The 18,510-nt window shown below is 40.8% G+C and overlaps 1 protein-coding gene across 3 annotated transcripts in view; it reads right to left on the bottom strand.

The window, feature by feature from the left end:
* LOC140464616 (poly(A)-specific ribonuclease PARN-like) overlaps window positions 1-18,510 on the bottom strand; it is a 173,298-nt gene that overhangs the window by 51,955 nt on the left and 102,833 nt on the right. For all 3 annotated transcript variants that reach the window (XR_011954947.1, XM_072559918.1, XM_072559917.1), the window contains exon 22: window positions 4,792-4,981. Coding sequence is in view for 2 of the 3 variants with exons in the window: in XM_072559918.1 (XP_072416019.1) it covers window positions 4,792-4,981 (190 nt within the window). In the remaining variant the exon portion in view is untranslated. The remainder of the gene's footprint in view (window positions 1-4,791; window positions 4,982-18,510) is intronic.

Here is an 18,510-nt window from a genome sequence, read left to right as displayed (position 1 = left end):
TCCTGCTCCTCGGATGCTGCCTGACCTGCAGTGTTTTTCCAGCACCACACTCTCGACTCTGATCTCCAGCATCTGCAGTCCTCACTTTCTCCTAACTAACTGAACTGCTCAAAATCTACATTAATAGATAGGTGAATCCTTCAGCTTGTGACTATGAACACATCATCCTCCATAAGTAGTATCAGATGAGAATGAAAACAGCAGTGCAACACTCAATGAATTGGCTGCTTAGGCTAGTATAGTATTGCCCACCTCCTGGTTGTTCTGGATATTCTGAGATGGCGATTGATTCTTGTGTAAGGAGGTTAGATTGGTATCATTAACATTCTTGTATCAGATGCCACAAAAACATGCATGAAAAGTCAATCCCTTGCTTCACGTGCTGCAAACACAGTTGGCAAATAAAACCTGGATGTTTAGTTTCTAAGCCAGTTGAAATACAAATTCCTACATTGCTTCGTAGCACTGCTGGAGTCACAGAAAATGACTGGATAATTCATATCACCACAGCATTTGATGTGAGTGAAAATTCAAATTTGTGTCTCCACTAGTCAGAAGAGTCAATAAACTAGAAACATGCCTCTGGACAGTACTCTTCCTATGATTCAAAGGATAGCAATTATTCCACTTCCTTATTTAAGTTTTCTTGCTAATCTCTACTAAGTACAGCAGTGAACTGAAAGATTTGTTCGCTGCAGCATCGCTGATTTTTATTAAATATATAACCCAATATTCATTTGCCAACCATCTTACTGAAATTAGAAAGTAAATGGAATTTAGCAAAAACTTGTAAATGTTTTAATTTTGGAGAACAGCAGCCAATTAATTTAATGAAAATCCCCTACTGGCTGACAGGGATGGCTTTACTTGTAAAGCAAATAGTTTTCATGGAAAGCAATTGGACACCACCAGTGGCATTTTATTTAACGGGTGCCCAAGTGACCCATACCAATATCTATTTATGACATTTGTTGCAACTAAGGTTTGTGTGCATAAGCACCAGTGTTAACCAGTTATTCCAGTTAAGTATCAGACTATGTTTTAATGAAAAAGCTCAAAGTGATTACTTTTAATTATAGAATATTAACAAATTTCACCAGATAATTTTGCTTTTTCCCTACCAAAAAGAGTAAACTTGATTAGTAAACCAATTTTCCTGGCTACAGGAAACAATTGCTAGCACTCTTCACAATTTTATTCCATTTTGTACTGCACTTGCAGTGTGCTTCATTTCACACTTCACAATATTTTCAATCTTACTCACATATGTGAACTGTCAAGACTAGCAATGTTGCACAAACAGCAAGGATATGAATAACAAATCATTCTGTTTTTAGATGCTACTGCTTAAGGAAGGAATGTTGGCGAGAGTATCAGAACATCTCTCTCTTTCTCTTCTCAAATAGTACCATGGGATCATCAGTAGCCACGTTAACCAAGCAGTAACTGACACCTCAGTTTGATATCATATTGAAAAGGGGTATGCTCTTTAACAATACAAAATTTCAACACTCGAGTATGAGCTAACTCCAGTGATATTGGAGGTTTATCAATTGAGTCAAGCAACAACCTGAAGAGCTAATACAAATATCCATCGGACAACCAAGAGGGTTAAGTTCTGGAGTTTGAAAGATATGTAGATATCCTGAATTTGATCAGATAAAAGATTTCTTTGTTTCCAGTGAGCAGTGAGACACATTAAAATATGCTGCACTAATATGGGACGTTGTACCAGAAGACACAAGCAACAGAATCCATCAATTCAGAAGCTCAGACTTTGTTTACAGAATTCACCAAGACTTTCAGAAATTCTTAACTCATTATTGCCTTGCCTATTGCATCTACTGTTACACATTTAACCTTTTAGAATGTTTAAAAAGGTGTTTATCTCCATATGGCTACTAAAATATAAATCCACTTGCTTGGTACCTTAAATCTAGTGTCTGTTTAATATTATCAGCCATCTTGAAGTGTTTAGTCATGGAAGACTACTTTAAATCCTTTGAAACTAGAGGCTGGAGTACTCTCTGGGCCCCAGAAAGAACAGAGTTGTACCTGCCTTGACCTCCCGGAAGAACATCTCTTAACCCACTTCGTAAAATCACTTGCATGCCAATAAGGCTCCCTTCTCTGGTGCCAAATATCTTTGGCTGCTGAACTTCCTTTCTTGCTTGCCATTCTGCTGCTGCTTTCCTACTGCTTTGACCAACTGTATGTAGGTAAGGCTTGGGGAGTTAAAATACCACGGTCCTCAGATATAAGCCAGAAAATGTGTTCACGCTTATGCCACATGCCCACTGTGGGTAGGACAGGAGCAAAGTGTATCATCTTTTATTTCATCAAGATGGTTACACAATTCATCTTGAATTGACACTGATGAATGTCACAAGATTCAAAACTCTAACTGGATTAAAGAAAGCTATGTACAATTATCCTTGGCAGACCCACATCACTAAACAGGGCATAAGTGTTTTTCGCATGTGATTTACTGCAAGGTATTCCTAAAGGGATGGATGGGGAACAATGGTCAAAAAGCTGCAAAGACAAGATGCATGTCTAACAGGAAGATGGTTAGTTACATTAAGGTAGATCTACATCTTATCTACCTTGTGTTTATAACTATTAGCTTCAGTTTTGAAAGTCCTAATTTAGTCAAACCTCAACTTTTACTGAGGCAGTGCATTAACAATTCCAATTGCCCTTGTGAAATGCTGCTTCCCAACATCATTCCTCAATTTTAAAAGGGAATACTTAAATTTTAGAAGATCATGTTTTGGACTCTTACCAGAAGAGCTAGGTACTCTCCATCTACCCTGTACAATGTTTTGATTATCTCAATATTTCAGTTAAATAAACACTTAAACACTCAAGGAAATACAGATTTGCACAACCTGTCCTCATAACATAAGCCCCTAGGGAAAATCACCATGGCCAGTTGACTAGAAAATTAGGCAAGATGGTCTAAATGCAAAAAGAAAACTGAGGTAAGTGCCAACTTAATGAGAGGAACAGAAGTACAACTGGCCCTATTGAAACATGGATGAGAGACAGATTGGCAATTTCAACAGCATGCAAGCTGGGATTGAAAACTTCAATTTGCTTGAGCTGAGAGTTAAAGAATGATTGAAAAAAAGAGTTGACACATGTTATGAGACGTGACACTTATTATACAAGTAATTGTTACTTGATCAATTCATTCAGCATCAGGAAAATGTTTTCTGCACTAATTTGAAATTCAGTTTCGCCTCAGTTTAAATTTTAAAAACTTAGCAGAATGGGCAAAACTTTCAATCGGATATAAAATGGCTGATATTGGATTGGCTGCTCATTATACATCCCTCTCACTTGGAAGATGAATGGTAGGGCTGCAATTGTTGATTAGTCAGGTACCCCCTCTGAAACTGAAAATGTCCAATGAGCAATTTCAGAAGCTCCAAATACCTCAATGAATTCTCCTTGATATTGTGCAGTGGATTCTGTTAAATAGGATTTTGGTTCCCAAAATAAATGTATACTCGACCCAATTCAGATGGTTGAAATTTGGTTCTAAACTTCTACTCTCATACAAAAAAAAAAGCAAACTTCAGCAGCTTGGTTTGGTTATGCTGTCCACACATTTATAAAACCATTCAGTCTTAATAGCATGCTGTTACGTGAAGTCATTGCATTATTTTGCACTGAACTCTGACTACATTCAGGACAGAATGGAAGCTATCATGCTATCGTTATAACTGATTTCTTTGTTCCCAGGGCAACAGCTTGGACACAGAAACTAGCAATTAAAAGACTGAATCTTAATTAACTTCAGAACCACACCAGGATCTAATGGGGACTAATAGTAACTGAGCAATGAATCCCATGAGCAAATGTAAACCAAATAAAAAAAAACTCTGGTGCCAATTACTGTCTCAAATATAACTCAGACAGTGCTACATGAGAATATAAAAATACCATAGCTCGAGTCTGAACATTAGAACTCAACATGATGCAAAAGAACACAAGGTTCAATAATATTCACAAACAAAACATTTCTACAAACCCAGATTTCTGAAGCCTGAGATTGCAAAGCTTCTAATTCCCTGAAAATCTGCAAATTTAATGTATTCCTACTTGAAAACTGCATTACACTCTCAATTGAGTGTTCTTGACCAGACTTTATCAATTTGCTAATTTTCAAACTCCCCCTTCCAAATTAAGCCAGAAATTTGAAAAACTAGCTGTAAAAGTTTTGGTAAGAATGGAATTTAAAAATCTTGTTATCTTAGTAAACAAAGTTCAAATTTTAACAAATTTGAAATTTACGGTACTTTCAGTCATTTAAACTTTAAATTGCATGGGCTGAATAGCCTGAAGTTCCTTATTCCTCAAACAAGAAATCCAATGGGAGAGTGTAACCTGCCCACAAACAAAATTTCCCAATTGAAAGTTTAATTATGAATTGTTTGCGTATATTTCTCTTGTTGTACCCCTTTCTCCTCCTTCATGGTTTTCTATTCCTACTAATGGGTGGAAAGGTAACATTTTGGTCCCAAATAGCTGTTTAATTCAAATGTTGGGAAACTAAAAATATTTAAGGTTAAAAGTTAACTAACTGCGTAAACTTAAGGACTGCAACAGAACGTTCGCACCTTAACTGTACAGAAATAAAAAATACCTAGTATCCCACACTTCCAATTGAGATATTTAAATGACAGTTTTAAAAAACTTAAGAATAAAAGCAGAATTTACTGTCTACCTGCAACTGTGGATTTGCCATTAAATACAATTAACTTTCAATTTTGCAGCACTCACCTGGTGAAATCAAACATCTGGTTAAAGTAAGGTTGTGGAGCATACTGGGTCTTTAGCCTCTTCCTCTCCACTTCTCGCCAGCTTTCCTCTGTCCACTTCCGCTTGGTTTGTTTCTCCTCCTGCTTTTTCTCAACGTACTCTGCATAGGTCTGGATTCGGTAACTCTCTGCATACCTGCTGGTGTTTACAGCTGTACAGATAAATCAGAATTACAGATAAAATCAGATCCAAAAAGTCAGAAAGACTGATCAGATCTGTCAGGAGAAGTTAAGAAATTAAATCTGAATTTTGAATGCTATCAATTTATGGCAGGATGGTGTTATAGCCTGCTGTGTATGATTGTAGCATATCTAAAAACAAAGCTCTTTTGCAAGTGAACCCTTTTAATAGTAAAATATTATGACATCAGCAGAGTCAGCTCCATTTCCACTGCAGCCAATCTGCATGCATTCACATAGATACACTGTACCTCAGCCTATCACTTTGCTTTTGGTCCCCCCAAATTCTCTTCACCCTTTTTGGCCTATTCTCTGATGTTTTCCCATCATCCAGTTAAGATACCTTTCATATTTCCCTCTCCCAAGCTGTGCCATCCAAAATTCCTGCTTCAACCCTCCAATACTTTTTGACATCCCAATTCCAGTCATCATCGCAGGTTTGGTCCCGAATTCCTCAAATGAACTCATGTCCGTCTTGCAGCATCTTTAGAAGAGCACACCAAGACACTCATCACTGCTTTGCAAACAGCAACCTCGTTCTTTGCTCATCAACATTTTTGTCTATTTTGAGTTCTAATTTTGACAAACACCGACTCACCTTGCTCACTCCTCCCAGACTCCAGCAATCAGATCTTCCTCCAGAATGCATAAACAAGGGCACTGGAAAGAATGGCTTAACTGCAGGTGCTAGTACTGACTGCATGAACTGTCAAGGCCATGATGAGTGGTGACTTGGCTCATAGCGAAAACTCTACCAGACTGGCAGCATGGCTTTCACAACCAAACTTCACCACAGTCTGGCACCACTTCCTACTTTGAGGACTTCATTTTGTACACCATTCTGGACTTTCCTTTAAAATCTTCATTCTTTACTACTCAGAAAAATCCCATATCACTATATTCTCAAACAGCCCCCACCCCAGTTTGGCATGGAATGACTTTGTCCACAATTATTTCAATCTCCATTGCCACCTTCTTTCTCTCCAGTATTCATTATCCTACCTTGACTTTTCTCTCCATACAAACCTTCCTATCAATATTCATGGTTTCATCTCAACTTGCCACCCCTCTCAGTCTCTATATTCTAGTGGCTCAAATCACAAACTAAGGCCATTGCTGAATAACTCTTGAACACCTCCATACCTCATCCCCAATAAACAACCCAAATGTTAGAAAAAACATGGTGGCACAGTGGTTAGCACTGCTGCCTCACAGCGCCAAAGACCCACACTCTCCCAGTGTCTGCGTGGGTTTCCTCCAGGTGCTCCAGTATCCTCCCACAGTCAAAAAAAATGTGCAGGTTAGGTGAATTGGCCATGCTAAATTGCTTGTAGTGTTAGGTGAAGGGGTAAATGTAGGGGAATGGGTCTGGGTGGGTCACTCTTCAGAGGGTCGGTGTGGATTTTTTGGGCCAAAAGGGCCTATTTCCACACTAAGTAATCTAATCAAAAACAAAACAGCTTCAGATTCTGGGAATCAGAAAGAGAAGCAGGAATTGCTGGGGAAAAAAACTCCACAGGTCTGGCAGCCTCTGTCAACAGAGAGCAGAGTTAACATTTCAGGTCCCATGATACTTCTTCAGGTGAGGAACCTTCAGACCTACTGAGCTTTTCCAGCAATTTGTTTATTTTCCTGGAAAACAACTCTTCCCAAATTACATACAGAAGTGTTGTATCAGAAGCACAGTTGCTCAGACAATAATGATTGGCCATAAGAGACAGAGGAACAATTTTATGGATATTCCCCAGATGCTTCTGACTCAAGTATGGAATATTCAAATCACAACATACCAGTTTAAACATAATATTAAGTGATTGAACCAGCAGCCCACCATTTAGGGACATTCAACATTTGAGAAAATTAGCCCCAAAAGCAATATTTAATTGCACAGAAAGCCTGAAAATTGTTGGAACAACTAACAAATAAGGATTTCAGCTGCTGTTGTTAAAGGTGCATTCTCCCAGAATATTAAAGATACAGCAGACTAATCAAAACATCCAATTCCTAAAGATGTTAAATAGTTATTGTCTCAGCTTCAAAAGCACAGTTCTAGCAGTTTGGAAGCAAAGTCACGAGGCTGGATTTCTCTTAACAGATGTTACCAGACCTGCTGAGCTCTTCCAGCAACTTCTGTTTTTGTTTCTGATTTCCAGTGTCTTTCAGTTTTTATTTTGTACAGTTTTGCCTGCATTACCAAGCAATGAAGTGGGATTTTGAGAGGGGAACAGCCAAATCAACAAAGCAAACAATACAGTCAAAAGTTAAAAGGTAGTGAATACACTTAACAGCTCTTACTGGTTCCTGGAAACTAAGTGGTGGCAAGGTGTTAATTGAAACAGCTTCAGGTATGCACTACCAGCCAATTACCATGCCAAATGTTGGCTTGATACAGTTCAAAATGAACTACAAATTTCAGGAAAACGTGGAATAACAAAAGAAACAAAAGCTGGTTAGAACTAAAAACTAAATCAGCACTGTACTACGTATAAAATGACATTAAAAAAACGTTATATGCAGATCAATAGAACAATTTACCAACATTATTTCATGCCAAAACTGGTTTTCAACACAGTGGCTTTGATGTACATGCCAAGTCTTGGCACATGGCCAGCCCTCCAGCAGATGAATCAGCACATTAAACTGGCTCTTTAGAGCACTGTGTCCTATTGTGACTCAAACTGTTTGGCGAGTGCAATATTTCAGCTTGCTAAATACAATTAAACAATGTGAGAAACATTTCTCCTAAGTACAACCTTTTCAAATTTAGAAAATTTGCATTGATTTGAGCAAAACAAACTCGAAGTGAAAAAAGCCACAAAACCATACAGCAAGGCGGCAAAATAAACTAAGGTAATCATTAACCCAAGCCCCTAGTTATGATACAGCTAAGGAGTTATCGATCAACTTGAAGCCATTACACTCGAATGAAAACTAGAATAGCAGTGGATGCAATTAATTATAAACAGATAGATAGATGTTCATAACAACAGAAATGGCAATGGCATTATCTACCATTAGGAAATGGCTGAACAAAAAAAAATCTTCATTAGGTTTTGTGGGTTATATTGCATATAAACCAGAAATCACTGAGTTAGTCATTAATCCTCACATATTAAGTATGAATTGACATTCACACTTTTGTTGAATTCATTCATGTGGGTATTGCTGGTTAGGTTATCATAATTACCCATCTCAAAAAACCTGCAGGGCAGTTAAGAATCAACCACATTGTTGAGACTCTAGAATCACATGCAAGTCAGACCAGCTATGGTCGGAATGTTCCTTCTGGAAAAAGACATTGATTTTTTTTTCTTAAAATAACAAAATTGTCAAGGCATTTATTTCACCAAACTACTGATGACGACATTTTTGCTTCTGGTAAACTGTAGTACTAATCAAGTGTTGCCACCTCTGCCTTTGAATGATCTGCAATTCAACAAGAGGCTCTTGAGGTTCCTTTATCACAAGGGCATTCACATCCCCTATTTGGGTCGAACAGTAGAATAGTTTTACATCTGATAGAATCATAGAACCTCTACAGTGTGGAAGCAGGCCATTCTGAAGACCCATCCCCATGCGTATCCCTGCAACCGTGCATTTCCTACAGCGAATCCACCTTGCCTGCACATTCCTGGACACTATGGGAATTTAGCATGGCCAATCCACCTAACCTGTACATCTTTGGACTGTGGGAAGAAACCAGAGCACCCAGAAGAAGCCTATCCAGACACAGGAGAATATGCAAACTCCACATATACAGACACAGCCATAAAGTAAACCTGGGTCCCTGGTGCTATGAGGCAACAGTGCTAACCACCAGCAACCATACAAGTGGTCAATACCTTCCTCATCAATGATAAAACTAGAGACAAAAAGTAACTCGCAGCACTTTCAAGTTGATATCAGGAGAGTGTTGATAACTATGGTTTGATGTATCCTTGAGATTTCATTTACGAGATTCCAATTCTAACCACTCTTCACTAAAAGTTGCCTCATATTAAATCTTCATGACACGTTGTCTTCTCCATATTAGAGTCATAGAGATGTATGGCACGTAAAGGAAGTTTCTACAATTGGGGGAAGGGAAATTACGATGCTGTAAGACAGGATTTGAGGAGCATACGTTGGGAGCATAGGCTGTCAGGGAACGATGTGGTGGAAATGTGGGACTTTTTCAAGGAGCAGATACGACGTGTCCTTGATATGTATGTACCGATCAGGCAGGAAAGAAATGGTCGTGTGAGGGAGCCTTGGTTGACGAGGGAGGTTGAATGTCTAGTAAAGAGGAAGAAGGAGGCTTACATAAGGTTGAGGAAACAAGGTTCAGACAGAGCAGTGGAGGGATACAGGATAGCCAGAAGGGACCTGAAGAAAGGGATTAGGAGAGCTAAGAGAGGGCATGAAAAATCCCTGGCGGATAGGATCAAGGATAACCCCAAGGCATTCTATGCGTATGTGAGAAACCTGAGAATGACGAGAACGAGGGTAGGTCCGATCAAGGACAGTGGTGGGAGACTGTGTATTGAGTCGGAAGAGATAGGAGAGGTCTTGAACAAGTACTTCTCTTCAGTATTTACGAACGAGAGGGACTGTATTGTTGAAGAGGAGAGTGTGAAACGGACTGATCAGCTAGAAGAGATATCTGTTAGGAAGGAAGATGTGTTGGACATTTTGAACAACTTGAGGATAGACAAGTCCCCCGGGCCTGACGGGATATATCCTAGGATTATGTGGGAAGCAAGAGAGGAAATTGCAGTACCGTTGGCAATGATCTTCTCGTCTTCACTGGCAACGGGGGTGGTACCAGGGGACTGGAGAGTAGCGAATGTTGTGCCCCTGTTCAAAAAAGGGAATAGGGATAACCCCGGGAATTACAGGCCAGTTAGTCTTACTTCTGTGGTAGGCAAAGTAATGGAAAGGGTACTGAGGGATAGGATTTACGAGTATCTGGAACGGCACTGCTTGATTAGGGACAGCCAGCACGGATTTGTGAAGGGTAGGTCTTGCCTTACAAGTCTTATTGAATTCTTCGAGGAGGTGACCAAGCATGTGGATGAGGGTAGAGCAGTGGATGTAGTGTACATGGATTTTAGTAAGGCATTTGATAAGGTTCCCCATGGTAGGCTTATGCGGAAAGTCAGGAGGCATGGGATAGAGGGAAATTTGGCCAATTGGATAGAAAACTGGCTAACCGGTCGAAGTCAGAGAGTGGTAGTAGATGGTAAATATTCAGCATGGAGTCCAGTTACAAGTGGAGTTCCGCAGGGATCAGTTCTGGGTCCTCTGCTGTTTGTAATTTTTATTAATGACTTAGATGAGGGAGTCGAAGGGTGGGTCAGTAAATTTGCAGATGATACAAAGATAGGTGGAGTTGTGGACAGTGAGGAGGGCTGTTGTCGGCTGCAGAGGGACTTAGATATGATGCAGAGCTGGGCTGAGGAGTGGCAGATGGAGTTCAACCCTGCCAAGTGTGAAGTTGTCCATTTTGGAAGAACAAATAAGAATGCGGAATACAGGGTTAATGGTAGGGTTCTTGGTCAGGTGGAGGAACAGAGGGATCTTGGGGTCTATATACATAGATCTTTGAAGGTTGCCACTCAGGTGGATAGAGTTTGTAAGAAGGCCTATGGAGTATTATCGTTCATTAGCAGAGGGATTGAATTCAAGAGTCGTGAGGTGATGTTGCAGCTGTACAGGACTTTGGTTAGGCCACATTTGGAGTACTGTGTGCAGTTCTGGTCGCCTCACTTTAGGAAAGATGTGGAAGCTTTGGAGAGGGTGCAGAGAAGATTTACCAGGATGTTGCCTGGAATGGAGAGTAGGTCGTACGAGGATAGGTTGAGAGTTCTCGGCCTTTTCTCGTTGGAACGGCGAAGGATGAGGGGTGACTTGATAGAGGTTTATAAGATGATCAGAGGAATAGATAGAGTAGACAGTCAGAAACTTTTTCCCCGGGTACAACAGAGTGTTACAAGGGGACATAAATTTAAGGTGAAGGGTGGAAGGTATAGGGGAGATGTCAGGGGTGGGTTCTTCACCCAGAGAGTGGTGGGGGCATGGAATGCGCTGCCCGTGGGAGTGGTAGAGTCAGATTCATTGGCGACCTTTAAGCGGCATTTGGATAGGTACATGGATGGGTGCTTAATCTAGGATAGAAGTTCGGCACAACATCATGGGCCGAAGGGCCTGTTCTGTGCTGTATTGTTCTATGTTCTATGTTCTATGTTCTATGTTCAGTCCAACTCGTCCATGCTGACTAGATATCCCAACCCAATCTAACCCCACCTGCCAGCACCCGGCCCATAACCCTCCAAACCCTTCCTATTCATATACCCATACAGATGCCTTTTAAATGTTGCAATTGTAGTAGCCTCCACCACTTCCTCTGGCAGCTCATTCCATACCTGCACAACCCTCTGCATGAAATTGCCCCTTAGATCCCTTTTATCTTTCCCCTCTCACCCTAAACCTATGCCCTCCAGTTCTGGACTCTCCTCTGGGTGGGGGGGGGGGGGGGGAAGAAAGAATTGTCTACTTATCTATCCCATGCCCCTCATTATTTTTATAAACCTCAACAAGGTTCACTCCCCCAGCTTAGTTGAGAAATAAGAAGATTATAATTAGTTTGGATGATCCTTGACCAATCGTGGTCAACACAACTCATTATGAGAGCAAATAGCCAAACTGATCAAAGAAAATAACTTTTATTTTAATGCACCAAGAACTTTCTCTTTCTCTTGGGCTGCTTACAACAGTGTCCTGGAGGTTTACCTTCAATTCCCAAAGTAGTTAAGGGAAAAACTACTAATTCCGGTTGAAGAAAGTCCAAGTGACAAAAAATGGTCAACTTAAAATGCTCAATAAAAAGGGAGGCTAGAGGTGACAAGAAATCTGTGCTGAAAGCTGTCAGAGTAAGGAGCATAGAATTCACATTTTAAGAGAAACATGGCATCACTTCCCAAACATTTTTCCTGTGTGACTCCATTTTGACACTTAAATTTCAGTGATCCAGAAGGGCAAAAGGTGTGGGAGGAGGGGGTGGTGTTATTACAATCAGAGTTTTCATGTTTTCATAAATTACCACTTACTTTGATCTCTAGACATTTTCAACACCGGGTTCAGTCCTCAGTATTAGGCAGGTTAGGCCCCATCAACTTACAAAATACATTTAAAAAAGGGGCCGTACAGCTCTCAGCATTGGGAAGGCAGCAACAGAGATAATGTCACTGGACAAGTAATCCAATAAGCCCAGGTTCATGTTAATGTTCTAGAAATGGGAGTTTAAAATCACACTAATACAGGATTGTGGAATTAAAATTCAGTAAAAATCTGGAATAAAATTTTAGCCTAATGGTGACCACATCAATTGTTGCAAAAAACCCATCTGGTTCACTCACATGCTTTATACAAGGAAACTGCAAGATCTGGCCTACACGATTCCAAACCTAAACGTTGTGTGTGACTGGCTCTTAAATGTCTGCTCCACAATTAGAACTGGGGAATAAATGCTAACCTAGTCGGTGACACTTTATCCAATTAATTTTTGAAATTTGGTTGCATCTCCACAGTAGCCATTAGCTACCTCAGAGACTATGACCCCACTGTTACAACTCACTGTTTGGGAAATGCTGAAAAATGGAGATGCCACATGAAAATATAGAAAAATATTCAAAGCAGAGGGATTAAAACACAGCACAGCAGAGGGATTAATTTTGGACTGTCCTGGCATATTGCAGACACAGCCATAGAGTAAACCTAAGTCAACAATCAACTGTGTGATAGATATTGTTTTGATTTAAAATCAAATTTCAAATACTTGGAAAATTCTAGACAATTTATTGCTTCGACTTGAGTGTTTCTGATTCACCTGGGCTCAAATTAAAGTTTTTAAAAATGACAAAGAAATACATTTTATTCAACTGCTACACAAGAATTGTGGTCACAGGCCTCCAAGGCCATGACTGAAAGCATCAAGAAGGAGGGAGAAGATGGAGGTGAAAAGGATGGGGGGATCTGGAAGCGAAAAGAGGGGAGGGGAGCTGGAGGCGAAAAGGACGGTGGTGCAAAGTTCCATTTTTCAGGCATGGTGGCAGCAATGACAACTTGACACCAACACATTCCTAGGTGTTTATAGGAACAAATTTGACAGACTTCATAAGAGAATATCTAAATTAGATTTCCTAGAGTGTGGAAACAGGGCCCTTCGGCCCAACAAGTCTACACCAACCCTCCGCAGAGCAACCCACCCAGACCCATTCCCCTACGCCTACCACTACGGGCAAATTAGTATGGCCAATTCACCTAACCTGCACATCTTTTGGATTGTGGGAGGAAACCGCAGCACCCGGAGGAAACCCACACAGACATGGGGAGAATGTGCAAACCTCCACACACACAGTTGCCAGAGGCAGGAATTGAACTGGGTCCCTGGCGCTGTGAGGCAGTAGTGCTAACCACTGAGCCACTGTGCCGCCCTGACATTTAGACCTGTTAAAATCTGCTTTAAAACTAGCTTTTGGTTAAAAGTAACTTAAAAACAAAAACTAATTAATAGCAAATATATGAAAATATTCTATTATTCTCACAGGACTAGACTGGGATAATGCAAGAAGGATGTTACCAATGACGAGGGAACCCAGAACCATGGGTCACAGTCTAAGAATACAAGGTGGGCCATTTAGGACAGAGAGGAGGAGAATTTTTTCCACCCAGAGTGGTGACCCTGTGAAATTCTCTGCCACAGAAAATAGTTGAGGCCAAAACTTTGAATATTTTCCAGAAGGAGGCAGATATAGTTCCATGGGCTAAAGTGGGAAAAGGTTACTGAGTAGGATGATCAAACATCTTCATAACAAATGTGGAGCAGGCTTGAAGAGTCAAATATCTTACCTAATGTTGAGAGAGAGAGAGAGAGAGAGAGAGAGAGAGAGAGAGAGAGAGAGAGAGAGAGAGAGAGAGAGAGAGAGAGAGAATTCCATAGCTGAGGCTCTCAACAGGTGAGGATACACCTACCTTCAAACTAGGACTTGAAACTTGAATCAGGGTTGGGGGGAACCAACAAGGAGTATGGAGTCAAGTAGAAAGATAAGCAGCAGGTTAGCATGTGTGCAGGATTTAAGTTCAAGGCAGATCAAGAAAGAAGCAAAAAGGAAGGATAACTTAGGTAGAGATGATGGAAATCATGAGTATAAGAAAATTGGCATTAAGGTGCTTTACCTGAATGCTCGAAGCATTCGCAACAAAGTAGATGAATTTACAGCACAAATCATCATAAATGATTATGATGTGGTAGGCATCACAGAGACGTGGTTACAGGGGGTTCAGGACTGGCAGTTAAACAGCCAAGGATTTACAACTTATCGAAAAAGATAGGGAGGTGGGCAGAGGGGGTGGGGTTGCCCTGTTAGTTAAGAATGAAATTAAATCTATGGCACTGAATGACATAGGGTCAGATGATGTGGAGTCTGTGTGGGTGGAGTTGAGGAACCACAAAGGCAAAAAAAACATATTGGGAGTTAGGTACAGACCTCCCAGCAGTGGTCAGGACCAGGGACACAAGACGTCCCAGGAAATAGATAGGGCATGTCAGAAAGGTAAGGTCACTGTGACCATGGGTCTTCAATATGTAAATGGACTGGGTGAATTATGTTGCTGGTGGATCCAAAGAAAGGGAATTAATGGAATGCTTACAGGATGGCTTTTTGGAACAGCTTGTGATGGAGCCCACAAGGGAGCTGGACTTAGTGCTATGTAACAAGCCAGACTTTATAAAAAAAACTTAAAGTCAGGAAACATTTAGAAAGCAGCAATCATAATATGGTAGAGTTTAGTCTGCAGTTCGAAAGAGAAAAGGCAAAATCGGATGTAATGGTTTTACAGTTAAATAAAAGGTAATTACAGGGACATGAGGGAGGAACTGATGAAAGTCGACTGGAAGCAGAGCCTGGTGGGGAGGACAATTGAGTAACAATGGTAGGAGATTCTGGGTGTACTTGAGGACACAGTACAGAGGTACATCCCAAAGAAAAGAAAGTGTGTCTATGTGTGGTGGGATAGACAACCATGGCTGATGAAGGAATTCAGGAAATGTATCACAGAAAAAAAAAAGAGAGCCTTTAAAGTGGCCAACAGACCTGGGAAATCAGAAGATTGCTTTGATTTTGCAGTCTTCCCAAAGAGAGAAACAAAAAAAAGATAGGATCAAATATGAAAGTAAGCTAGCTAGTAATATTAGGAAATGACAGTAAAAGTTTCTTTCAATACATAAGAAAAAAAAACGAGGGGCAAAAGTAGAGATTGGGCCGCTCCAAATTGATGCAGGAAGGCTAGTGATGGGAGATAAGGAAATAGCTGAAGAACTTAATAAATACTTCAATCTTCACAGTGGAAGACATGAGTAATATCCCAACAATTAAGGACAGTCAAGGGACAGCGTTGAGTATGGTGGCCATTACAAAGGAGAAAGTACTGGATAAACTAAAAGGTCTAAAAACTGAAATCACCTGCCCTGAATGGGCTACATCCTAGAATTCTGAGGGAGGTGGCTGAAGAAATAGTGGAGGCATTGGTTGAAATCTTTCAAAAATCACTGGAGTAAGGAAAAGTCCCAAATGATTGGAAAAAATCATTGTTGTAACCCCCTTGTTCAAGAAAGGATCAAGACAAAAGGTGGAAAATAATAGGCCAATTAGCCTAACCTCAGATGTAGGTAAAATTCTAGAATCCATCGTTAAGGTTGAGATTTCTAAATTCTTGGAAGTGCAGTTTTGAATTAGAACAAGTCAGCAAGGACTTACTAAGGGGAAGTAGTGCCTTACAAACCTGTTAGAATTCTTTGAAGTAGTAACAAGCAGGTTAGACAAGGGAAACCCAGTGGATGTTATCTACCTCGACTTCCAAAAGGCCTTTGATAAGGTGCCTCACGGGAGGCTGCTGAGTAAGGTGAGGGCCCATGGAGTTTGAGGTGAGCTACTGGCATGGATTGAGGAATGGCTGTCTGACAGAAGGCAGAGAGTTAGGATAAAAGGCTCTTTTTCAGAATGGCAGCTGGTGTCCTGCAGGGTTCAGTGTTGGGGCCACAGCTGTTCACTTAATATATAAATAATCAGGATGAAGAGACTTGGGGTATTCTTGCAAAGTTCACCAATGATACAAAGTTAGGTGGACAGGCAGGTAGTTCTAAGGAGCTGGGGAGGCTACAGAAATATTTAGACAATTTAGAAGAATGGTCTAAGAAATGGCTGATGAAATTCAATGTGAGCAAATTCTTTGGAAAAAAAGAATACAGGCATGGACTATTTTATAAACGGTGAGAAAACACAAAGCCAAACTACAAAGGGATGTGGGAGTGCTAGTCCAGGATTCTCAAAGTTGACTTGCAGGTTGAGTCCATGGTTAAGAAAGCAAATGTAAATGTTGTCATTTATTTCAAGATGTTTGGAATTTAAAAGAAGTGATGTGCTACTGAGACTTTATAAAGCTCTGGTTAGGCCCCATTTAAAATACTGTGTCCAGTTTTGGGCCCCACACCTCAAGAAGGACATACTGGCACTGGAGTGTGTCCAGCGGAGATTCACACAGATGATCCCTGGCCTGATAGGCCTAAAATCTGATGAATGGCTGAGGAACCGGAGATTGTATTCAGGAGAGTTTAGGAAGTTGAGGGGAGATCTAATGGAAAATTACAAGATAGCTTAGAAAGGGTGGACACTGGAAAATTGTTTCTGTCAGGTGGGGATACTAGGACTCATGGGCACAGCCTTGGAATTAGAGGGGGTCAATTTAGAATGGGCGGCACAGTAGTTAACACTGCTGCCTCACAGTGCCAGAGATCCGGGTTCAATTCCCGCCTCAGACGATGGACTGTGTGGAGTTTGCACGTTCTCCCATTGTCTGCATGGGTTTCCTCTGGGTGCTCCGGTTTCCTCCCACAGTCCAAAGATGTGCAGGTCAGGTGAATTGGCCATGCCTGTAGTGTTAGATAAGGGGTAAATGTGGGTTGCGCTTCGGCGGGTCGGTGTGGACATGTTGGGCCGAAGGGCCTGTTTCCACACTGTAATGTAATCTAATCTAATTTCTTCAGCAGGAGTGTGGCGGGCCTGTGGAATTCACTGCTACGGAGCGCAGTGGAGTCCAGGACGTTAAATGTCTTCAAGGCAGGGAATGACTAATTCTTAATCTCGCAAGGAACTAAGGGAAATGGGGAGAGTGCGAGGAAGTGGCATTGAAATGCCCAGCCATGACCGAATGGCGAATGGCCTTACTTCCACTCATATTGCTTATGGTCCTATGCCAACGTGAGTGAAATCGGTTATGTCCGAGATGCCAGAAGGAGAACGAAACATATTGAGTGACTAGGCTGTATAGCTGACAGATGAGAGAGCGAGAGCGTGTGAGCGCTCTACATAGGGCGTGCTCTACAGAGGTCAGAATTTTAAAATCAAGGTATTGATTTGAATAGGCACCAATGCTGTTCAGCAAACGCATAACAAAAAAGGAGGGGAAAATACACTTTGCAACCGATCACAATTGCAAGGACAGCTTGACAAGCACAATTCTTAGCCAAGCCTAAACTTGAGCATTTCTTTTCAGCCTATGCCACTGGCAAACATTTCTCTAAAACTCACAAAATCACCCCTCCCCCAATTGTTCGTGTTGATGATTTAATGGGAAGGAATGTGAGGAGAACTGCTCACTTGCTGACTCACTTACTGTTCTTTCAAGTCAAAATTCAAACCTGCAAAGAAACTATTCCTTGTTTCTGTGTGAAATGAATCAAGAGTATTTCACCCAGTTCATCAACTGACAACTGCGATAGTGTATTTTGATGACGTCATTTCAATTCTCTTTGAATTCAATCTTCTGTTGAAATGGGAAAGTCATGACACAAAAAAGTCTCATGATACAAGTTTCTCAACAACAGGCTTAAGGGCTAACTCATTCCTCTCCCCAAATCAGATCAAAACGGAGACTTTACAATTAAAAATGGTTAACAGTTAAGACTTTTACCATGTGATTGATTAACAACTCTGCATACAGTGGCCAATTTTCACACTGTAAACACTTACAATCGTAGAATAATATTTAAAGACCAAAGTGTAACAACTCAAAAATATAAAATAAGCCAGGGTGTTTCCCACACTTCGACTACTTCACTTCTGGGAGGACAACTGAGAAGTTGGAACCGACTTTCATAAAGTCAACAAAACAAAAGCAAGGTATTGTAGTCAGTCATCGATCTGAAGCACCGACAGAGCTAGGACTTCTCCCCCACAGGAATGTAAAATCAACCCTTCAGGGTCAAAGGTGATTTGAAGATCACAGTCTGAGGAAAACAACCACCACTGATCTTCCACAAACTGGTCAATGAGTAGTCAGAGGCAGGTTCTGGAAGCTACAGTAGCTGGCTGCTTTTGTTCAGGTAATAGAGGGACTCTCTACATTTAAGATGTCCACTTTCCAATATTTTAAAATTTTTGAACAAAATATGTCTTCAGTAGCT

Source organism: Chiloscyllium punctatum, chromosome 40 (assembly GCF_047496795.1).
Source record: "Chiloscyllium punctatum isolate Juve2018m chromosome 40, sChiPun1.3, whole genome shotgun sequence".
Taxonomy (NCBI): domain Eukaryota; kingdom Metazoa; phylum Chordata; class Chondrichthyes; order Orectolobiformes; family Hemiscylliidae; genus Chiloscyllium; species Chiloscyllium punctatum.
The sequence above is the reverse complement of the archived record's forward strand: the minus strand, read 5'-3'. Positions and strand labels throughout refer to the sequence as shown.